Genomic DNA, 25,182 nt, shown 5'->3' with positions numbered 1-25,182 from the left:
CTCTGGTTGGTTGCGCCGGACATCTTCCCTCAGTCTTAAAAATCTCGCAGTAAAACTTCCCGTTGACATTCTGAACAGGTGGAACAAAATCCTTATGCACAATTCCTCAAATGTCGAAAAAAAATGATCAGCATTGATTTGACGTTGCTGCGAACTTGTAAAGGTTTTTTCGGTCTTGGAGAGGATGGCTCCTCCATTGTGATGATTGCTGCTCCGTTTCCGGGTCATAACCATAGACCCAAGATTCATTACCTGTAATGACTCTGGATAAAAAGGTTGGACACTTTCGAACTCTTTATTGCTGCTTAGTGCACGTCCGAATCCTGAGGTTCTTTTGGTCGATGCTGAGAAGGCGAGGGATAGCTTCGCTGCAATTCGTCTCATGTTCAGTTTATCGGATAGAATTCGTTGACATGTACCGTACGACAGTAGAATTCTGTTACAAACATCGTGAATTGTCTGCTTTCTGTCTTCGCGAATCACATCACGCACCTTCATAATCATTTCCGATGTTGTGCATGTTGATGCTCGACCAGAATGTCATCTTCCACAGATTTACAGTCTTCTTTGAAACGCTTGAACTACTATTTGCTTGACAGTGCACTCTCACCAAATGCCTCTTTCAGCATGCGGTGGGGTCGGCTGCTCCTCGGAAATGGTACTGGGTTGCTTCATAACTTTCTCGAGGTCTTTGTAAAGAATCGTCAAGTGATTTAGTCTACGTTGGATCATAGTACTCCGAGGATAAGATTTCATTCTTGTTAGAACCGAAAATGATCTTTCGGCTGTCGCTGATGTCACAGAAACGGTTAGGTAAAGCATTGGTAGCTTATTAACTTCCGAAAACAAACCATGGGTTATCTCTTTTGGTTCAGATTTCAATAAGACAACCAGATCTTGAATACTGAATGATGTTTAAAGAATCATTTGTGTTTCGGTGAGGCGATGAAAGTATCTTTAACTGTGTTTTTAAGTTATCAAAATGTATGTCTTTTGAATACATTTCGACTAAATCTGGGGAAATATATATATATAAACATATTTTCCATTAGCCCTACTAATCAACAATTGTTCAATATCCTTCAGCAAAGAGAAAGTATACCCCTCAAATCTTCTGATCTTGGTGTTTAATATTAAGTCTAGACTTCAAGGTATTTTTTATGGTAATGTTCTTTCGATGCTTGAAAGCATGAGCAATGTCTGATTTTGCCATATTAAGTTTTTTACGGATTCTTCTCTGCCCTAGCAATGTAGGGCTATACTTTAGAAAGTTAAATTTTCTGCGTCCTCAATGGTCTATTTATCACTTCAGCGCTGCTATTACTTTTCTGTAATTCTTTGGAACAATGATCTGTCAAGGAAAATATGAAAATATATAAGACAAGAGAGTATATATATATACTATGAATATATATACGCTTGTATTACACGCGTACTTGTTATTGCCTTCGTTCATTCCTTTTTTCTCGTGCTCTTTGTCCGTTTGTAGAATAAGCAACATGAGTGACGTTAGAAATAATAAGTTATTTCACCAGCAAAGGGGGTCTATCATTTTTGGTGTTCTCCATTTTTTTATAATCCAAAGCAGAAGGTCCTCTAATCAATCTAAGCAAAGTGCAGCGGAAAAGAGCAGAAGCTTGTGGAATAAGCAAGAGCTCTGTTCGTCTATACTTGATTCTAGCGTGTCGAAAAATCAAGTTTTCTCTTTCTTGTTCATTTATGTATCTGTTCGTAGTCACTCACCCAATAGACATTGAGTCCAGCAGGGGTGGGAGAGGAACAAAGAAGCGACACAGCAAAGCGAAACAACACTGTCCATGTTCCTGTTATTCTACTCTAGTTTATTTGACAGAATGTTGTCTATACAATGTTGATGGATGAAAAACAAATGCAGCACACATGGTCTTTGGAAGTAGGACGTGATTTTTTCATTATTAAATCGTTACGAAAAACTGAGAGTGACTATTCATTACATAATTCCTATTATGATTTTTAATACATCGTGATGTTTTTTAATTGATACTTTTTCTAAATATTGACCAGCCTATAGGCCAAGCGGTTCTTTTGTGACTCCTAGATTCTACTATCAATTAATAACCACACTAAATGTTTTTACAGGAAGTTTTATTTCAGAACATTATTGCATATATGATTAGTTACACAAATGTAAAATCACTTACAACTAATTTTATACTGGGAAAACAAGAATATAATAATTACTTTAAAAAAATGACGGTAAGTAAGAAATCCTGAAAAATCACTTAACGTAAGTATTGAATATGTAACAAATTGCTTCTGCCTAATGTCCCATCAGTAGTATGGCCTTCTTGGGTTATTCTGAAATGAATAAAAAGAAAAACCTTTAAAATTCTACTTCCATTTATTCTTTAGTTTTAAAAAACTTGGAATTCTTCTCAATCGATAGAGTAGATAGAAACAGTTGATTTCTCTTAAGTGAACGTTGAATCAATATCCTTTACTTTCTTAAAAGAAGAAAGAATAACTTCATATTATTCAGGTATAAGTTGATTGCAAAACCCTAATAGCCGAATAGGAACTCCAGAAGGAACAGTTATCCATCATTCAGGTTTCGTTTTCCAGAAACTATAGTTTGTAACCCAGTGGGAAATATTGCAATTATTATTTTTAAATAAAGCACAAGTGACCTATGCGGGAAAAGGGGAATATATCTAATCTTTGTCACCAGAAGAAAAGTGACACCAGGAGCTACAATGCTTCTGTGTTAACATTCGTGACGTCTGAGACAGTTCAATTCTGAATAAAACGTAAGTATTAATTGGAAATTTACTCGATCTTGCTTTTTGTCACTTTTAGCAGTAAAATATGGGATACGACCAAGTTCCTAAACAGAACCCGAACAACTTCACCTTAAATGCAACAAACTAGAATCAAACGTACATCGAAAACATTTGTTACACGACTTGCCAAAGAGTGTTTCTAAAAAATCGTCACTATTACTGTCAGGATTTCGCCACTGATGTCAGCTTCCATGGAGTAGGATTCCTCGTTAACTTCTTGACCTATACGGAGTTCCGTTCTATTTCGTTTATATACTCATATTTGCAGTCATTATTCCCTTATTAGCACAGAACATTAATACTCTAGTATGATGGCAAAATATCCTAATGTGCCATATTCACTGTTTACTGAGCAACCATAGATATATAGATAAATTTGGTCTTTACCACGTAAATTCATAGAACATACGGAACATGAGAAAGACCTTGTAAAATCATGGCTTAATTTAAATATGAAGGACGACTTGTTTTCTATTCTTTAATGTAACCTCTAAGTTTGTAACAGGTAAACTGTATCAAATACACAGCATGTTCAACTGCAGAATGATATTAGTAGGAGACAGTATTGAACCTCATAGTAATACTGTGTTGTAAATTGTCAAAATCAGAACATACCACTGGTAAACCAGATTATTCAGAGCTCTCAAACTTTAAGTGACATGGGGTAACGCTAGTGTTTGCATTGACTAAGAAAGAAAAAAAAAGGCAGAAAATACTAATGATTGTATCTTTCTGTCAAATACTACCTTGTAACCTGCTGTACATTATACTTAAAATGCGGTTGGTAAATCCTGCATAACGACGCAAGTACTGTCATTATTGCAATGCTGCAAGCTGTAATGTGATAGTCACGTGAAGTTGGTTCAAGCACATTGCAGTTTTGATTAGTGCATATTACTGCTCACACTGTTCTGGATATCCTGATTACAAAGATGGTTGGGCCAACTTCACACTATCTAAAAGTAGTCACGAAATCAAAATTAAACTGCACAACTATTTGGCACCTAACTGTGTTCTTCATCCCAGAATTAGTGCTCAATACGTAGGGGCACATGAGGCAAATTTTATGCTTGAGGTATACGTGAAATTGACCCAAACATGAAAAAACTGAAACACTTTCACGTCAGATTTAGTGCTATGAAATCCCACATAGACCCAAAATTAGTGCTTAATAACTAAGGCCATATGAGGTACATTTATGTTTGGGGTATGTGTGAAGTTGGCCTAAGTATCTTACTAATGAATATATCAACAGAACAATTTGAGCACTAATTCTATAGACTTGAGCACTAAGCAAGCACTAAATCTTGAGAAAATAATTTTTGTACTTCTGTAATGTGGTTGGGCCAACTTCACATGACTAGATGTGATACATCTTTTTAAAAACCGCTGATATATACATCCAGATGCCTATCAAAATGCGTAATATACACCTGGAGTTGGTAACACGTAAGATGTCTGGTTTGGCAAAGTTTTGACTATGACTGCAGCACCGTACTGTAGATGGTGGTATGTTAGGTCACCCTGTACTACGTGAGAAACAGTAGAACAGCTGTGTGCAGTAACTCGAGCAGACGGCGATAGTGTAAAATAGGTGACCTCTTTAATTTCCAAAAGGCAAATTGTTGGAGCTCGGTTATGAGGGAGCGTGACGAAAATAGCAAGTATGTTGGGTCTGTAGCGAAGGACAGTGTCGAAGATGGTGGCATTTTGGTGACTCATTTAAAAGTTTCATTGAAGAGAGGTCATAACCTCTTGGGTCCCTTCTAGGCACAACTATAATATTAACGACAGGAGTGTACACATATTCTGAAAAACTAAATACCATTTCATTAAAAACAGAAAAAAAAATGACGAAACACAGTATAGCTTTAGTAAAGAAGTAGATCGAAGAGGAAGCTAGGGTGTGGGATAAAATAACATTTCATCGATCGTCAAGGAACAAGATATATTCTGAAATTCACTTTCCACAATTAAATATAATTTGCAGATGAATAATGGGTATTAATTCTAAAACTATTTCAAGATTCTGACAAGTTACAATTTGTTTTTTATACAATTTTCAGGCATGTGACCATAACTTCTGGAGAAGGATGATATTTGGGAAAAATTTGGGAAGTCCATTTCATAGGAAGTTTTATTTCCTTTCAGATTGATCCAGTTCATTTTTTTCAAATAACCGTTTTTGAGAAATTAGCCGAAACCGAGTGAAGATGCCTCCTGCCCATGACAGCCTATGCAGAAGTCGGATTAGTATGTGAATGAGGAAGACGATAACAACAATGCTGTAAAAAATCATTACTAATTATGTTCCCGACTGACAACTGATCCCACTGATATAATAGGTGTAATAATTTAATTTAAAGTTTTGCATTTCAGACACAATTCAAGATGCATTAAATTTTGTCTCTTGTTATGGTAATGCAATGGTTGGGACACACTCAGTAGCAATTCGTATGTCTGACTTGAAGTTATTACACATGAAGGTGACGAAGCAAATATTACAACTTGGAGCGGCTACACAAACAATTGTTCGGAGAATTGGCCGGTAGTACGGATGTACAAGATGGACATAAGCAGGGTTCCCACAAAAAAGTGAAAATCGATTTCCCTGACACAAAATTTTCTTTTCCCTGACAAATTCTTGAATATAAATGGGAAGATATGGGATAAGTTCTATCATACACGTTTCAACGACCTCCTTCATCCCCATAGCCGTCCAACACACTTTTAATTATCATTTACATATTTGTTATGTTCAATATGAGTAATTGTTATTTACACAAAATTTAACATGTAAGTATACAACAATATATGTATGATACAGTAACACATACCTTGACATTGCAAATTAGAGATTTTTTTTCTTGAGAAACCAATAAAAAGCAGTCAAGAATATATTGCCAAGTCTCCCTGAACCTAATCCTATCAGTCCTAATATTACCAACTCTGAGAAATATTAATCCCCACATTTACATTTTTAAACATAATTTTGTTTTGCTTTCAGTTCTTGAATTTCTTCTGCGAGAGCGTCTTGTTCTTGTTTGTAACATAATTTCATTTGTTTCTTTCTTCTTGCAATTTCTTAACTTCAGCACTTAGTTTTCTTCTTTCACCTTTGATTTTACTTTCCTCTGTACTTTGGATTCATTTCTGTTTAAGGTATTCATCATAGCGTCTCCGAGCTGAACGAACTAAGAGAAGCATTCTTCGATCAATAGGAACAGATTCCACATCTTCATGGTACATAATTGCATCATGCACCTGCTTCTGTTCTACCAAAGAATCTTCGATTTAGTTTTCTACAATAAATGTCTACTTCACTGAGAACCCGCCCTACACTGAGGCATTGCCACGGATGAAATTAAATATTTTCACAACATGCCACAAATCGGAATTGTTTCTTGGACATTACCTTTGCATAGAAGTCATCTAAAATGATGCTGCTCATCTTCTCTTTGTATTCTCTGAAGTCAAATGCAAGAGACCCCTAGATTTTAGTACAGACATAAACTGACACTTTGCTTTCTTAGCTACAGAATCAGATATTCTGCTACGCTCATGCAGAGTTTGTAGGATGCGTTTCATCCTAGTCTGAGCAAGTTCTGGATTGTTCTTTTGCAACCTGGGGTCCCAAGCTGACAGAGCACGTACTAGTTTGTACTTCAGAGGGCTCCTTCCCACAATCTTCTTGACTGTGCCTAGCAAAATGTTTCGGCAGTCAAGCCTGAATGCTAGTTTATTTTTATTTGATGCTTTCAGTTCTTTCAGTAGTTTTTTTTTTTTAAACCAATTTCCACCTTTCTTATTTCTAGTTTTTCATTTGCATTCAAATCCAAAGCAAATAGTTTCACCGCACTGTCAGCAAGTTGCATAATGCTTTGTTTGACAAATGACTCATTAGATTCCTTAAGAGAGATAAAAGTTCTGAGTACAGGAAACAAACAAATGGCTCAAGACTATGGAATTTTCTTTAAAATGGTGCAAATTCTGCTGCGACAATTTTAAAGAAAGATAATTTATACTTTATGAATTGTCTTGCATATTTACTTTCCCTGACATTTTACGCAAAATGCATGACTTCCCTGACATATTTTCATTTCCCTGACATTTCCTGATTTTCCAGAATGTGGGAACCCTGATAAGTCACTGTTGAAGTCTCGTTGACGGTCACGTATTGTCCAACCATGCTCTGAAGGGATTAGGTCCGGAGACCTGGCAGGTCAAGGTAGAAGGCGTATATATAATATGGAACATGAGTTGCCCTGTTGCTATGGGGGCGCAATATCATACTGGAAGATGAGGTTTCACGAAGTGTACAGATAAGGATAGTGGGCAGGACTGACGACTCATGAACATGCTGTACAACACAATAGTACTACGCTTCTGAATTAAGAAAAGAAGCAACAAGATTGGTAGCTTATTTTCCCCATACCATAATGTTAATTTGCATCCTATACGATAAGTGAACATTCATTGGATCGGTGAGGATTTCAGATTTTCACTGGAGGACTTTCAATACATAAGGAGTGGAAAAATATTGCAAAACCACTGGTAACCCACTTAAGCATGATCGGAGAATTCCTTGGGCAGGCCGCCCATAGACTTTATGCACTCCAGATATGATTATTTCTTCGCTAAGCTAGAATAGCGACTGATCGATTAAGATGGCGATACTGGTGGTTACTCACTCTTACTTGTCGATACTTATGAAACTGATGTCGATAGTTAAAGGGTTAAAATCTATTTCTTCGTTTTCTACGGAAAATATCACTGGCAAACTTGACAGTACGTATAACCACGCATCACAGTCAGTTTCACGGGGTTTCTAACCTGAAATAAATTACAATTAGAGGAAAACTTAAAATATTATAGCTGTTTGGGGTTGCCCTCCCTAATGGGGAGTCCTGTCGGAATATTTTGTAGCTCCGGGAAGCAGAAAATTTCCCCGGGCCACTACTTGTACCGGAATTTGCCACTCATCTGCATGTCTACGGACACGCATACGTCCATTACTATGCTACTAAGATGGAAATTATTTCTATCGCTGAATACCACACACCTCCACTCATCTGGTGCCGCAACCTCTTCCGTCCTCATACAAGACACTAGACGATGAGCATGTGTCAGGGAAAATCGTGTGACTGACTGACTGATTTCGCGTCACCTTACCGGCCCTGAAAAGGTCAGAGGGGCGGGCATCTAGCCGTCTGGCTTTTCATCCAGTCATGATGCTTTTGTTTTATCATCGTTCTTTCGTAGAAAAGAGTATATTCTCTTTTGGTGTGACTTTTTATTTTTCGTGGCAAGGTCTGGTTCCAGTTCTTCGAGGATGCAGATTTTTTGTGGCTCTGTGGTTTCTTCCACTCTCCTGCCTGTTCCACTTGCTCATTCGTACGTCATAGTATGCTTTTCTTTTCGTACATAGAGTTAAAGCGTGTATTTCGTATGATGTAATGAATGTGATTGATGTGGCTTATGGAGGGTTTTGTATGTTTTAACTCATATATGTGTCTTACTTGTGTTCCTGTTGCGTGTTTTGATGTTCCTCTTTGTGCTTTTGTGTTTTTATGAACGCTGTGTGATGTACGTATATATCTTCGGTGGTAGCTGTGAGGATATGAAGCTGTGATTCGAATGCGGTTATTGATGCCTTCTCAATGGCTTGGCCAAGGATGGTTTTTGTTATTCTGTAGTCAGCGTAAGGAAAGATATGACCCATTTCACTCGGACTTGGGTTGTGTTGGAAATGGCTTGTTATTTTCTTTTCTAAGTAGAAGTGTTCATTGTTTTCGAAGGTCACTGTGGTATGCTGTGAAGTCGTGGGAATCTGGGTCTTGTGGCTGGTGGCCCTGGAAAGGACCGGAATCTCTTGATGTGATGAAAATGATTTTTGCCAGATTTGCTGTAACTGAAAGTGCCACTAGCCACTACCTGTCCTATGGAGGATGAACAGAAGTTTATATTTATGGTTTATCTCCACTTGTTTTGGTACGCCTCCCACCTGTAGCAGACGCTGGTTTTGGGTATTGGCGTTTGATGTGACAGTATTCGTAGCAATTCAAACAGGGTGGAGGTCTGTGATGGTTTCCAGATGCCTAAGCCCTTTCTTACTGCGATTGTGACTGGTGCTCATGAGCCCAGTAACTGTTACTGGATCGGTAGAGAAGAGCTTCGCTTCATCGGTAGTAGTTCTTCTGTGAATATGCATGTGGTGATTGTGTAGTTGACAGAAGCTAGTTGAGTTAATTTCGTGTGTCTTGTATTTCTACGTGTGTCTTGGGTTTCTACATATGGCGCAGGTATATGTTGGTTGGCATCTGTTGAGATCTTTCTTCCTGGTTTCTGGAGACTGAGTGAATGTTCTTTATTGGTCTTCTGAGTAGCTGGATGGTTTAATTCTGGCATCTTATGACTACTTTCACTGCTCTGGTTGCGAGGTAGGTTCAAGAATTTCTGTCAATTATAGGACGTCCCTGAGTGTGCGGACTGACATTTTGACAGTATTTCTGTACTGCAATCTGACAAGAGAGAAATATTTGCTTTCTTTGCGACGCCTTCACCCAGTGTTTGAGGTTGATACTTTCTTCGACTATGTTTGAATGTAGAAGAAGGTATATTCATCTTGCATGAAGAAGGTATATCCATCTCGTCTTCTGCTACTGGGACCTGGGGGAAATAGTACGCGTGTCAGGTTAGACCAACCACCAACACCAAAACGACGGGAACATATCTCAGAATTATGGGCTATTTATGGGCTAATAAGTTGCTCTAATCCCAATTTTTGGGCTCCTACTGTTTAGCGGGAAAGCGGATTCAAAGTGGGCGAGTCCAGCTTGATATCAAGCTAGAACCCCCCATATGGTTAGAATGGTCCGATCGAAAAAATTCAAACGCCAGAATTATGGGCTATTTATGGGCTAATTAGTTGCTCTAATCCCAATTTTTGGGCTCCTACTGTTTAGCGGGAAATCGGATTCAAAGTGGGCGAGTCCAGCTTGATATCAAGCTAGAACCCCCCATATGGTTAGAATGGTCCGATCGAAAAAATTCAAACGCCAGAATTATGGGCTATTTATGGGCTAATTAGTTGCTCTAATCCCAATTTTTGGGCTCCTACTGTTTAGCGGGAAATCGGATTCAAAGTGGGCGAGTCCAGCTTGATATCAAGCTAGAACCCCCCATATGGTTAGAATGGTCCGATCGAAAAAATTCAAACGCCAGAATTATGGGCTATTTATGGGCTAATTAGTTGCTCTAATCCCAATTTTTGGGCTCCTACTGTTTAGCGGGAAATCGGATTCAAAGTGGGCGAGTCCAGCTTGATATCAAGCTAGAATCCCCCATATGGTTAGAATGGTCCGATGGAAAAAATTCAAACGCCAGAATTATGGGCTAATTATGGGCTAATTAGCTGCTCTAATCCAAATTTTTGGGCTCCTACTGTTTAGCGGGAAATCGGATTCAAAGTGGGCGAGTCCAGCTTGATATCAAGCTAGAACCCCCCATATGGTTAGAATGGCCGATCGAAAAAATTCAAACGCCAGAATTATGAACTATTTATGGGCTAATTAGTTGCTTTAATCCCAATTTTTGGGCTCCTACTGTTTAGCGGGAAATCGGATTCAAATTGGGCGAGTCCAGCTTGATATCAAGCTAGAACCCCCATATGGTTAGAATGGTCCGATCGAAAAAATTCAAACGCCAGAATTATGGGCTAATTAGTTGCTCTAATCCCAATTTTTGGGCTCCTACTGTTTAGCGGGAAATCGGATTCAAAGTGGGCGAGCCCAGCTTGATATCAAGCTAGAACCCCCCATATCGTTAGAATGGTCCGATTGAAAAAATTCAAACGCCAGAATTATGGGCTATTTATGGGCTAATTAGTTGCTCTAATCTCAATTTTTGGGCTCCTACTGTTTAGCGGGAAATCGGATTCAAAGTGGGCGAGTCCTGCTTGATATCAATCTAGAACCTCCAATATGGTTAGAATGGTCCGATCGAAAAAATTCAAACGCCGGAATTATGGGCTAATTAATTGCTCTAATCCCAATTTTTGGGCTCCTACTGTTTAGCGGGAAATCGGATTCAAAGTGGGCGAGTCCAGCTTGATATCAAGCTAGAACCCCCCATATGGTTAGAATGGTCCGATCGAAAAATTCAAACGCCGGAATTATGGGCTATTTATGGGCTAATTAGTTGCTCTAATCCCAATTTTTGGGCTCTTACTGTTTAGCGGGAAATCGGATTCAAAGTGGGCGAGTCCAGCTTGATATCAAGCTAGAACCCCCATATGGTTAGAATGGTCCGATCGAAAAAATTCAAACGCCAGAATTATGGGCTATTTATGGGCTAATTAGTTGCTCTAATCCCAATTTTTGGGCTCCTACTGTTTAGCGGGAAATCGGATTCAAAGTGGGCGAGTCCAGCTTGATATCAAGCTAGAATCCCCCATATGGTTAGAATGGTCCGATGGAAAAAATTCAAACGCCAGAATTATGGGCTAATTATGGGCTAATTAGCTGCTCTAATCCAAATTTTTGGGCTCCTACTGTTTAGCGGGAAATCGGATTCAAAGTGGGCGAGTCCAGCTTGATATCAAGCTAGAACCCCCCATATGGTTAGAATGGCCGATCGAAAAAATTCAAACGCCAGAATTATGAACTATTTATGGGCTAATTAGTTGCTTTAATCCCAATTTTTGGGCTCCTACTGTTTAGCGGGAAATCGGATTCAAATTGGGCGAGTCCAGCTTGATATCAAGCTAGAACCCCCATATGGTTAGAATGGTCCGATCGAAAAAATTCAAACGCCAGAATTATGGGCTAATTATGGGCTAATTAGTTGCTCTAATCCCAATTTCTGGGCTCCTACTGTTTAGCGGGAAATCGGATTCAAAGTGGGCGAGCCCAGCTTGATATCAAGCTAGAACCCCCCATATCGTTAGAATGGTCCGATTGAAAAAATTCAAACGCCAGAATTATGGGCTATTTATGGGCTAATTAGTTGCTCTAATCTCAATTTTTGGGCTCCTACTGTTTAGCGGGAAATCGGATTCAAAGTGGGCGAGTCCTGCTTGATATCAATCTAGAACCTCCAATATGGTTAGAATGGTCCGATCGAAAAAATTCAAACGCCGGAATTATGGGCTAATTAATTGCTCTAATCCCAATTTTTGGGCTCCTACTGTTTAGCGGGAAATCGGATTCAAAGTGGGCGAGTCCAGCTTGATATCAAGCTAGAACCCCCCATATGGTTAGAATGGTCCGATCGAAAAATTCAAACGCCAGAATTATGGGCTATTTATGGGCTAATTAGTTGCTCTAATCCCAATTTTTGGGCTCCTACTGTTTAGCGGGAAATCGGATTCAAAGTGGACGAGTCCAGCTTGATATCAAGCTAGAACCCCCATATGGTTAGAATGGTCCGATCGAAAAAATTCAAACGCCAGAATTATGGGCTATTTATGGGCTAATTAGTTGCTCTAATCCCAATTTTTGGGCTACTACGGTTTAGCGGGAAATCGGATTCAAAGTGGGCGAGTCCAGCTTGATATCAAGCTAGAACCCCCCATATGGTCAGAATGGTCCGATGGAAAAAATTCAAACGCCAGAATTATGGGCTAATTATGGGCTAATAAGTTGCTCTAATCCAAATTTTTGGGCTCCTACTGTTTAGCGGGAAATCGGATTCAAAGTGGGCGAGTCCAGCTTGATATCAAGCTAGAACCCCCCATATGGTTAGAATGGACCGATCGAAAAAATTCAAACGCCAGAATTATGAACTATTTATGGGCTAATTAGTTGCTTTAATCCCAATTTTTGGGCTCCTACTGTTTAGCGGGAAATCGGATTCAAATTGGGCGAGTCCAGCTTGATATCAAGCTAGAACCCCCATATGGTTAGAATGGTCCGATCGAAAAAATTCAAACGCCACAATTATGGGCTATTAATGGGCTAATTAGTTGCTCTAATCCCAATTTTTGGGCTCCTACTGTTTAGCGGGAAATCGGATTCAAAGTGGGCGAGCCCAGCTTGATATCAAGCTAGAACCCCCCATATCGTTAGAATGGTCCGATCGAAAAAATTCAAACGCCAGAATTATGGGCTATTTATGGGCTAATTAGTTGCTCTAATCCCAATTTTTGGGCTCCTACTGTTTAGCGGGAAATCGGATTCAAAGTGGGCGAGTCCTGCTTGATATCAATCTAGAACCTCCAATATGGTTAGAATGGTCCGATCGAAAAATTCAAACGCCAGAATTATGGGCTATTTATGGGCTAATTAGTTGCTCTAATCCCAATTTTTGGGCTCCTACTGTTTAGCGGGAAATCGGATTCAAAATGAGCGAGTCTAGCTTGATATCAAGCTAGAAACCCCCATATGGTTACGGTTAAAATGATCCGATCGAAAAAATTCAAACGCCAGAATTATGGGCAGTTTATGGGCTAATTAGTTGCTCTAATCCCAATTTTTGGGCTCCTACTGTTTAGCGGGAAATCGGATTCAAAGTGGGCGAGTCCAGCTTGATATCAAGCTAGAACCCCCCATATGGTTAGAATGGTCCGATCGAAAAAATTCAAACGCCAGAATTATGGGCTATTTATGGGCTAATTAGTTGCTCTAATCCCAATTTTTGGGCTCCTACTGTTTAGCGGGAAATCGGATTCAAAGTGGGCGAGTCCAGCTTGATATCAAGCTAGAACCCCCCATATGGTTAGAATGGTCCGATGGAAAAAATTCAAACGCCAGAATTATGGGCTAATTATGGGCTAATTAGTTGCTCTAATCCAAATTTTTGGGCTCCTACTGTTTAGCGGGAAATCGGATTCAAAGTGGGCGAGTCCAGCTTGATATCAAGCTAGAACCCCCCATATGGTTAGAATGGCCGATCGAAAAAATTCAAACGCCAGAATTATGAACTATTTATGGGCTAATTAGTTGCTTTAATCCCAATTTTTGGGCTCCTACTGTTTAGCGGGAAATCGGATTCAAAGTGGGCGAGTCCAGCTTGATATCAAGCTAGAACCCCCCATATGGTTAGAATGGTCCGATGGAAAAAATTCAAACGCCAGAATTATGGGCTAATTATGGGCTAATTAGTTGCTCTAATCCAAATTTTTGGGCTCCTACTGTTTAGCGGGAAATCGGATTCAAAGTGGGCGAGTCCAGCTTGATATCAAGCTAGAACCCCCCATATGGTTAGAATGGCCGATCGAAAAAATTCAAACGCCAGAATTATGAACTATTTATGGGCTAATTAGTTGCTTTAATCCCAATTTTTGGGCTCCTACTGTTTAGCGGGAAATCGGATTCAAATTGGGCGAGTCCAGCTTGATATCAAGCTAGAACCCCCATATGGTTAGAATGGTCCGATCGAAAAAATTCAAACGCCAGAATTATGGGCTATTTATGGGCTAATTAGTTGCTCTAATCCCAATTTTTGGGCTCCTACTGTTTAGCGGGAAATCGGATTCAAAGTGGGCGAGCCCAGCTTGATATCAAGCTAGAACCCCCCATATCGTTAGAATGGTCCGATTGAAAAAATTCAAACGCCAGAATTATGGGCTATTTATGGGCTAATTAGTTGCTCTAATCTCAATTTTTGGGCTCCTACTGTTTAGCGGGAAATCGGATTCAAAGTGGGCGAGTCCTGCTTGATATCAATCTAGAACCTCCAATATGGTTAGAATGGTCCGATCGAAAAAATTCAAACGCCGGAATTATGGGCTAATTAATTGCTCTAATCCCAATTTTTGGGCTCCTACTGTTTAGCGGGAAATCGGATTCAAAGTGGGCGAGTCCAGCTTGATATCAAGCTAGAACCCCCCATATGGTTAGAATGGTCCGATCGAAAAATTCAAACGCCAGAATTATGGGCTATTTATGGGCTAATTAGTTGCTCTAATCCCAATTTTTGGGCTCTTACTGTTTAGCGGGAAATCGGATTCAAAGTGGGCGAGTCCAGCTTGATATCAAGCTAGAACCCCCATATGGTTAGAATGGTCCGATCGAAAAAATTCAAACGCCAGAATTATGGGCTATTTATGGGCTAATTAGTTGCTCTAATCCCAATTTTTGGGCTACTACTGTTTAGCGGGAAATCGGATTCAAAGTGGGCGAGTCCAGCTTGATATCAAGCTAGAACCCCCCATATGGTCAGAATGGTCCGATGGAAAAAATTCAAACGCCAGAATTATGGGCTAATAAGTTGCTCTAATCCAAATTTTTGGGCTCCTACTGTTTAGCGGGAAATCGGATTCAAAGTGGGCGAGTCCAGCTTGATATCAAGCTAGAACCCCCCATATGGTTAGAATGGACCGATCGAAAAAATTCAAACGCCAGAATTATGAACTATTTATGGGCTAATTAGTTGCTTTAATCCCAATTTTTGGGCTCCTACTGTTTAGCGGGAAATCGGATTCAAATTGGGCGAGTCCAGCTTGATATCAAGCTAGAACCCCCATATGGTTAGAATGGTCCGATCGAAAAAATTCAAACGCCACAATTATGGGCTATTAATGGGCTAATTAGTTGCTCTAATCCCAATTTTTGGGCTCCTACTGTTTAGCGGGAAATCGGATTCAAAGTGGGCGAGCCCAGCTTGATATCAAGCTAGAACCCCCCATATCGTTAGAATGGTCCGATCGAAAAAATTCAAACGCCAGAATTATGGGCTATTTATGGGCTAATTAGTTGCTCTAATCCCAATTTTTGGGCTCCTACTGTTTAGCGGGAAATCGGATTCAAAGTGGGCGAGTCCTGCTTGATATCAATCTAGAACCTCCAATATGGTTAGAATGGTCCGATCGAAAAAATTCAAACGCCAGAATTATGGGCTATTTATGGGCTAATTAGTTGCTCTAATCCCAATTTTTGGGCTCCTACTGTTTAGCGGGAAATCGGATTCAAAATGAGCGAGTCTAGCTTGATATCAAGCTAGAAACCCCCATATGGTTACGGTTAAAATGATCCGATCGAAAAAATTCAAACGCCAGAATTATGGGCTGTTTATGGGCTAATTAGTTGCTCTAATCCAAATTTTTGGGCTCCTACTGTTTAGCGGGAAATCGGATTCAAAGTGGGCGAGTCCAGCTTGATATCAAGCTAGAACCCCCCATATGGTTAGAATGGTCCGATCGAAAAAATTCAAACGCCAGAATTATGGGCTATTTATGGGCTAATTAGTTGCTCTAATCCCAATTTTTGGGCTCCTACTGTTTAGCGGGAAATCGGATTCAAAGTGGGCGAGTCCAGCTTGATATCAAGCTAGAACCCCCCATATGGTTAGAATGGTCCGATGGAAAAAATTCAAACGCCAGAATTATGGGCTAATTATGGGCTAATTAGTTGCTCTAATCCAAATTTTTGGGCTCCTTTTAGCGGGAAATCGGATTCAAAGTGGGCGAGTCCAGCTTGATATCAAGCTAGAACCCCCCATATGGTTAGAATGGCCGATCGAAAAAATTCAAACGCCAGAATTATGAACTATTTATGGGCTAATTAGTTGCTTTAATCCCAATTTTTGGGCTCCTACTGTTTAGCGGGAAATCGGATTCAAATTGGGCGAGTCCAGCTTGATATCAAGCTAGAACCCCCATATGGTTAGAATGGTCCGATCGAAAAAATTCAAACGCCAGAATTATGGGCTATTTATGGGCTAATTAGTTGCTCTAATCCCAATTTTTGGGCTCCTACTGTTTAGCGGGAAATCGGATTCAAAGTGGGCGAGCCCAGCTTGATATCAAGCTAGAACCCCCCATATCGTTAGAATGGTCCGATCGAAAAAATTCAAACGCCAGAATTATGGGCTATTTATGGGCTAATTAGTTGCTCTAATCTCAATTTTTGGGCTCCTACTGTTTAGCGGGAAATCGGATTCAAAGTGGGCGAGTCCTGCTTGATATCAATCTAGAACCTCCAATATGGTTAGAATGGTCCGATCGAAAAAATTCAAACGCCGGAATTATGGGCTAATTAATTGCTCTAATCCCAATTTTTGGGCTCCTACTGTTTAGCGGGAAATCAGATTCAAAGTAGGCGAGTCCAGCTTGATATCAAGCTAGAATCCCCCATATCGTTAGAATGGTCCGATCGAAAAAATTCAAACGCCAGAATTATGGGCTATTTATGGGCTAATTAGTTGCTCTAATCCCAATTTTTGGGCTCCTACTGTTTAGCGGGAAATCAGATTCAAAGTAGGCGAGTCCAGCTTGATATCAAGCTAGAATCCCCCATATCGTTAGAATGGTCCGATCGAAAAAATTCAAACGCCAGAATTATGGGCTATTTATGGGCTAATTAGTTGCTCTAATCCCAATTTTTGGGCTCCTACTGTTTAGCGGGAAATCGGATTCAAAATGAGCGAGTCTAGCTTGATATCAAGCTAGAAACCCCCATATGGTTACGGTTAAAATGATCCGATCGAAAAAATTCAAACGCCAGAATTATGGGCTGTTTATGGGCTAATTAGTTGCTCTAATCCCAATTTTTGGGCTCCTACTGTTTAGCGGGAAAGCGGATTCAAAGTGGGCGAGTCCAGCTTGATACCAAGCTAAAACCCCCCATATGGTTAGGATGGTCCGATCGAAAAAATTCAAACGCCAGAATTATGGGCTATTTATGGGCTAATTAGTTGCTCTAATCCCAATTTTTGGGCTCCTACTTTTTAGTGGGAAATCGAATTGAAAGTGGGCGAGTCCAGCTTGATATCAAGCTAGAACCCCCCATATGGTTAGAATGGTCCGATCGAAAAAATTCAAACGCCAGAATTATGGGCTAATTAGTTGCTCTAATCCAAATTTCTGGGCTCCTATTGTTTAGCGGGAAATCGGATTCAAAGTGGGCGAGTCCTGCTTGATATCAAGCTAGAACCTCCAATATGGTTAGAATGGTCCGATTGAAAAATTCAAACGCCGGAATTATGGGCTAATTAATTGCTCTAATCCCAATTTTTGGGCTCCTTTTGTTTAGCGGGAAATCGGATTCAAAGTGGGCGAGTCCAGCTTGATATCAAGCTAGAACCCCCCATATGGTTAGAATGGTCCGATGGAAAAAATTCAAACGCCAGAATTATGGGCTAATTATGGGCTAATTAGTTGCTCTAATCCCAATTTTTGGACTCCTACTGTTTAGCGGGAAATCGGATTCAAAGTGGGCGAGTCCAGCTTGATATCAAGCTAGAACCCCCCATATGGTTAGAATGGCCGATCGAAAAAATTCAAACGCCAGAATTATGAACTATTTATGGGCTAATTAGTTGCTTTAATCCCAGTTTTTGGACTCCTACTGTTTAGCGGGAAATCGGATTCAAATTGGGCGAGTCCAGCTTGATATCAAGCTAGAACCCCCATATGGTTAGAATGATCCGATCGAAAAAATTCAAACGCCAGAATTATGTGCTATTTATGGGCTAATTAGTTGCTCTAATCCCAATTTTTGGGCTCCTACTGTTTAGCGGGAAATCAGATTCAAAGTGGGCGAGCCCAGCTTGATATCAAGCTAGAACCCCCCATATCGTTAGAATGGTCCGATCGAAAAAATTCAAACGCCAGAATTATGGGCTATTTATGGGCTAATTAGTTGCTCTAATCCCAATTTTTGGGCTCCTACTGTTTAGCGGGAAATCGGATTCAAAGTGGGCGAGTCCTGCTTGATATCAAGCTAGAACCTCCAATATGGTTAGAATGGTCCGATCGAAAAAATTCAAACGCCGGAATTATGGGCTAATTAATTGCTCTAATCCCAATTTTTGGGCTCCTACTGTTTAGCGGGAAATCGGATTCAAAATGAGCGAGTCTAGCTTGATATCAAGCTAGAACCCCCATATGGTTAGAATGGTCCGATCGAAAAAATTCAAACGCCAGAATTATGGGCTTTTTATGGGCTAATTAGTTGCTCTAATCCCAATTTTTGGGCTCCTACTGTTTAGCGGGAAATCGGATTCAAAGTGGGCGAGTCCTGCTTGATATCAAGCTAGAACCTCCAATATGGTTAGAATGGTCCGATGGAAAAATTCAAACGCCAGAATTATGGGCTATTTATGGGCTAATTAGTTGCTTTAATCCCAATTTTTGGGCTCCTACTGTTTAGCGGGAAATCAGATTCAAAATGGACAAGTCTAACTTGATATCAAGCTAGAATCTCGCATTCGGTTACGGTTAGAATTGTCCGATCGAAAAAATTGAAACGCCAGAAGTATGAGCTATTTATGGGCTAATTAGTTGCTTTAATCCCAATTTTTGGGCTCCTACTGTTTAGCAAGAAATCGGATTCAAAGTGGGCGAGTCTAACTTGATATCAAGCCAGAACCCCCATGTAGTTAGGGTTAGAATGGTCCGATCGAAAAAATTCAAACGCCAGAATTATGGGTTAATGTTTTGCTGTTATTCTATTTCTTGGATCCTAATGTTTAGCGGGAATTGGGAAAAAAAAACAGGCGAGTCTAGCTTGACATCAAGCTAGAACCTCCGATTCGGTAACAATGGTCCGATCCAAAAAAACTCAAACGCCGGAATTATGGGCTATTTTTGGTTTAATTGGTGCTCTAATTCCGCGTTTGGGGCTGCTACCGTTTAGCAGGAGTTCTTCGTCAAATTGTGGGATTTGGCATAACTTCTAGCTATAAACCTAGTGCTATAAATAATCAAATAATTAAAATGCCGGAATTATGGTTTATTTGTTTTCTAATTAGTTCCTCTATTGTCGATTTTAGTTCTTCTATCGTTCGCAAGAAATCTCATGCAAGATTGGTATTGATTTCTAGATAACGTGGGATGATAGTTGCAAAGTTGCAGTGAGAAAACGTCGATATCTATTAACTGAAAATTGATTTTTTTGCATTCTCCGCGAATGCAAATATATATCTCTACTAGTAAATTTATGAAATGTCTTTTCACGTTTATATGTTCAGTATGTCTGGAAGCAAGTAGTGTATATATAGAATTTATATGGTGAAATATCATATTGTTTTTTTAATATTTTTTTAGTTTATAGGAAATGCCTCTTCATCGTTGCTGGGGCCCGCAATGGCACAGCGGTAGAATGCCGATAAAACCCAAGTACATGGTGTTTGTCAACCACAAAGATCAATTGGCACGATCTGGGATCGAACCAGGAATCGCACGCACAAGAGGCAAACGCTCTACCACTGTGCCACTGACTGCGGCCCCCAGCAACGGCAAAGAGGCTTTTCCTTAAAAAAAATTGATTTAAAAAATAATGATATTTCACTATATAAATTCTATATATACACTATTTACTTAAAAACATAATGAACATAAACACGTGAAAAAAGAATTCATGGATTTACTTGTAGAGATATAGATTTACATTTGCGGAGAGAGCAAATAAATCAATTTTCAGTTAATAAACATCGATGTTTTCTCACTGCAACTTTGAAAGTATCATCCCAACTTATCTAAAAATCAATACCAATCTTGCTTGAGATTTCTTGCTAACAATAGAAGAAAAAACTCGACATTAGAGCAACAATTTAGAATACAAATAACCCGTAATTCCGACGTTTTAATTCTTTTGATCGGAGTGTTATAGCCCTAGGTTTATAGCAAGAAGTTAAGCTAAATCTCAAAATTTGATAAGGAATTCCTGCTAAAACGTAGCAGCCCCAAACTCGGAATTACAGCATCAATTAGAACATAAATAGCCCATATTTCTGACGTTTGATTTTCTTCGATTTGAGGTGTCTAACCTTATGGAGAGTTTTTACTCGATGTCAAGCTAGACTCGCAGAATTTGATTCCGATTTTGCACTAAAAGGTAGGAGCCCAAAAATTGGGATTAGAGCAACTAATTAGCCCATACATAGCCCATAATTCTAGCGTTTGAATTTTTTCGATCGGACCATTTTAACCATATGGGGAGTTCTTGCTTGATATCAAGCTGCACTCGACCATTTTGAATCCGATTTCCCGCTAAACAGTAGGAGCCCAAAAATTGGGATTAGAGCAATTAATTAGCCCAAAAATAGCCAATAATTCTGGCACTTGAACGTTTTCGATCGGACCATTCTAACCGTAACCATATGAGGGATTCTAGCTTGATTTCAAGTTAGACTCGCCCACATTGAATCCGATTTCACGTTAAACAGTAGGAGCCCAAAAATTGAGATTAGAGCAACTATTTAGCCCATAAATAGCCCATAATTCTGGCGTTTGAATTTTATCGATCGGACCATCTAACCATATGGGGGGTTCTAGCTTGTTATCAAGCTGGACTCGCCCACTTTGAATCCGATTTCCCGCTAAACAGTAGGAGCCCAAAAATTGGGATTAGAGCAACTAATTAGCCCATAAATAGCCCATAATTCTGGCGTTTGAATTTTTTCGATCGGACCATTCTAACCATATGGGGGTTCTAGCTTGATATCAAGCTGGACTCGCCCACTTTGAATCCGCTTTCCCGCTAAACAGTAGGAGCCCAAAAATTGGGATTAGAGCAACTAATTAGCCCATAAATAGCCCATAATTCTGGCGTTTGAATTTTTTCGATCGGACCATTCTAACCATATGGGGGGTTCTAGCTTGATATCAAGCTGGACTCGCCCAATTTGAATCCGATTTCCCGCTAAACAGTAGGAGCCCAAAAATTGGGATTAAAGCAACTAATTAGCCCATAAGTAGCCCATAATTGTGGCGTTTGAATTTTTTCCATCGGACCATTCTAACCGTATGGGGGTTCTAGCTTGATATCAAGCTGGACTCGCCCACTTTGAATCCGATTTCCCGCTAAACAGTAGGAGCCCAAAAATTGGGATTAAAGCAACTAATTAGCCCATAAATAGCCCATAATTCTGGCGTTTGAATTTTTTCGATCGGACCATTCTAACCATATAGGGGGTTCTAGCTTGATATCAAGCTGGACTCGCCCACTTTGAATCCGATTTCCCGCTAAACAGTAGGAGCCCAAAAATTGGGATTAGAGCAACTAATTAGCCCATAAATAGCCCATAATTCTGCCGTTTGAATTTTTTCGATCGGATCATTCTAACCATATGGGGGGTTCTAGCTTGATATCAAGCTGGACTCGCCCAATTTGAATCCGATTTCCCGCTAAACAGTAGGAGCCCAAAAATTGGGATTAGAGCAACTAATTAGCCCATAAATAGCCCATAATTGTGGCGTTTGAATTTTTTCCATCGGACCATTCTAACCATATGGGGGTTCTAGCTTGATAGCAAGCTGGACTCGCCCACTTTGAATCCGATTTCCCGCTAAACAGTAGGAGCCCAAAAATTGGGATTAAAGCAACTAATTAGCCCATAAATAGCCCATAATTCTGGCGTTTGAATTTTTTCGATCGGATCATTCTAACCATATGGGGGGTTCTAGCTTGATATCAAGCTGGACTCGCCCACTTTGAATCCGATTTCCCGCTAAACAGTAGGAGCCCAAAAATTGGGATTAGAGCAACTAATTAGCCCATAATTCTGGCGTTTGAATTTTTTCGATCGGATCATTCTAACCATATGGGGGGTTCTAGCTTGATATCAAGCTGGACTCGCCCACTTTGAATCCGATTTCCCGCTAAACAGTAGGAGCCCAAAAATTGGGATTAGAGCAACTAATTAGCCTATAATTCTGGCGTTTGAATTTTTTCGATCGGACCATTCTAACCATATAGGGGGTTCTAGCTTGATATCAAGCTGGACTCGCCCACTTTGAATCCGATTTCCCGCTAAACAGTAGGAGCCCAAAAATTGGGATTAGAGCAACTAATTAGCCCATAAATAGCCCATAATTCTGCCGTTTGAATTTTTTCGATCGGATCATTCTAACCATATGGGGGGTTCTAGCTTGATATCAAGCTGGACTCGCCCACTTTGAATCCGATTTCCCGCTAAACAGTAGGAGCCCAAAAATTGGGATTAGAGCAACTAATTAGCCCATAAGTAGCCCATAATTGTGGCGTTTGAATTTTTTCCATCGGACCATTCTAACCGTATGGGGGTTCTAGCTTGATATCAAGCTGGACTCGCCCACTTTGAATCCGATTTCCCGCTAAACAGTAGGAGCCCAAAAATTGGGATTAAAGCAACTAATTAGCCCATAAATAGCCCATAATTCTGGCGTTTGAATTTTTTCGATCGGACCATTCTAACCATATAGGGGGTTCTAGCTTGATATCAAGCTGGACTCGCCCACTTTGAATCCGATTTCCCGCTAAACAGTAGGAGCCCAAAAATTGGGATTAGAGCAACTAATTAGCCCATAAATAGCCCATAATTCTGCCGTTTGAATTTTTTCGATCGGATCATTCTAACCATATGGGGGGTTCTAGCTTGATATCAAGCTGGACTCGCCCAATTTGAATCCGATTTCCCGCTAAACAGTAGGAGCCCAAAAATTGGGATTAGAGCAACTAATTAGCCCATAAATAGCCCATAATTGTGGCGTTTGAATTTTTTCCATCGGACCATTCTAACCATATGGGGGTTCTAGCTTGATAGCAAGCTGGACTCGCCCACTTTGAATCCGATTTCCCGCTAAACAGTAGGAGCCCAAAAATTGGGATTAAAGCAACTAATTAGCCCATAAATAGTTGATAATTCTGGCGTTTGAATTTTTTCGATCGGACCATTCTAACCATATGGGGGGTTCTAGCTTGATATCAAGCTGGACTCGCCCACTTTGAATCTGATTTCCCGCTAAACAGTAGGAGCCCAAAAATTTGGATTAGAGCAACTAATTAGCCCATAAATAGCCCATAATTCTGGCGTTTGAATTTTTTCGATCGGATCATTCTAACCATGTGGGGGGTTCTAGCTTGATATCAAGCTGGACTCGCCCACTTTGAATCCGATTTCCCGCTAAACAGTAGGAGCCCAAAAATTGGGATTAGAGCAACTAATTAGCCCATAAATAGCCCATAATTCTGACGTTTGAATTTTTTCGTTCGGACCATTCTAACCATATGGGGGGTTCTAGCTTGATATCAAGCTGGACTCGCCCACTTTAAATCCGATTTCCCGCTAAACAGTAGGAGCCCAAAAATTGGGATTAGAGCAATTAATTAGCCCATAAATAGCCCATAATTCTGGCGTTTGAATTTTTTCGATCGGTCCATTCTAACGATATGGGGGTTCTAGCTTGATATCAAGCTGGACTCGCCCACTTTGAATCCGATTTCCCGCTAAACAGTAGGAGCCCAAAAATTGGGATTAGAGCAACTAATTAGCCCATAAATAGCACATAATTCTGGCGTTTGAATTTTTTCGATCGGACCATTCTAACCATATGGGGGGTTCTAGCTTGATATCAAGCTGGACTCGCCCACTTTGAATCCGATTTCCCGCTAAACAGTAGTTGCCCAAAAATTGGGATTAGAGCAACTAATTAGCCCATAAATAGCCCATAATTCTGAGATATGTTGCGGTCATTTTGGTGTTGGTGTTTGGTCTAACTTGACACTCGTGTAAATAGTGGTATCATCTTGGGAAGACGTGTTCGCGGTGGTTGTGTTCTTTGTTGGCTACGGTTTGGAGCAGTGGCAATTTGTGTTTTAGAGAGTAGTGGTCCTTGTAAGAGCTGTTTCTGTTTGTACAAGCAAGAGATACTACTTTTGATAGGGGAAGTTCTCGACCATGCTAGGGCCTATTGGCAAATCCTGTACATACACCAGGTGAGCCTATTCCCTTGCTAAGTAATGTCTCTTCGTGTAACCTGGTGGAATATGCTCTGCGTTTAACTCGTTTTCTTTGCGAAAGCTAAGTTGCTCAGATCACTTTTCTGCTTGCTGCTGCATTTTGTATGCTATCTTTTTTTCTTCTTTGTGGGAGCTGAATTCACAGACCACAATATTTCTTCCTGTAGATATCTTCCTGGGCCTTTCGCTGTCACTTGTTGAGGGGTCAGAGGTTTTTCTTCTCTGACTTTTTCTCTCCACTTTTTATCAGTGAATTGATCGTAAGTGGAAAGAAGTAACGTAAGTTTGGCCAAAATCCACTGTTTAGTGATCTTGCGTTGAATGGAATCCACGATGGCTGTGATTGAACTGGCGGCGGCCGCTGTATCAGTTATGGAGGTACGGATATTTATATCCAAGATGTTCCCGGTGCATCACGGACGGGAACATTCTGCCCTCCGTCGCGTACACCAAAGATAGACCAGCGACACGACATGAACCTGAGAGCAGCAGTTCTGTGGAACGATCACCGTTTCTCGCAGCCTCATTGTACTGCCAACTTGAAATAGCTTATTTCAACAATAGCTGTTCGCTGGTATTGCAGGTACGGATTGATACCTACAGAACGGTTGGTTCATTTAATATCCTTTTCAGGACCTACACTACGACAGATGTGGATCTACAAGCTGAACGTGGAGCCCCAACATCAGCTCCTACCGGGA

General features: G+C 40.2%; 2 protein-coding genes across 4 annotated transcripts in view; one reads left to right on the top strand and one right to left on the bottom strand.

Moving 5' to 3' along the window:
• Positions 1 to 25,182, top strand: part of LOC145666521 (uncharacterized) — a 411,536-nt gene that overhangs the window by 184,903 nt on the left and 201,451 nt on the right. The window lies entirely within an intron of this gene.
• The window catches only part of LOC145666520 (uncharacterized), a 466,510-nt gene continuing 443,435 nt past the window's right edge, over positions 2,108 to 25,182 (bottom strand). For all 3 annotated transcript variants that reach the window (XM_081733813.1, XM_081733810.1, XM_081733811.1), the window contains one exon: positions 2,108 to 2,337. In XM_081733813.1, coding sequence (XP_081589939.1) covers positions 2,311 to 2,337 — 27 coding nt within the window. In that variant the 3' untranslated portion in view covers positions 2,108 to 2,310. The remainder of the gene's footprint in view (positions 2,338 to 25,182) is intronic.

This window comes from Thermobia domestica, chromosome 12 (assembly GCF_964235325.1).
Source record: "Thermobia domestica chromosome 12, izTheDome1.hap1.1, whole genome shotgun sequence".
NCBI lineage: Eukaryota > Metazoa > Arthropoda > Insecta > Zygentoma > Lepismatidae > Thermobia > Thermobia domestica.
The sequence above is the reverse complement of the archived record's forward strand: the minus strand, read 5'-3'. Positions and strand labels throughout refer to the sequence as shown.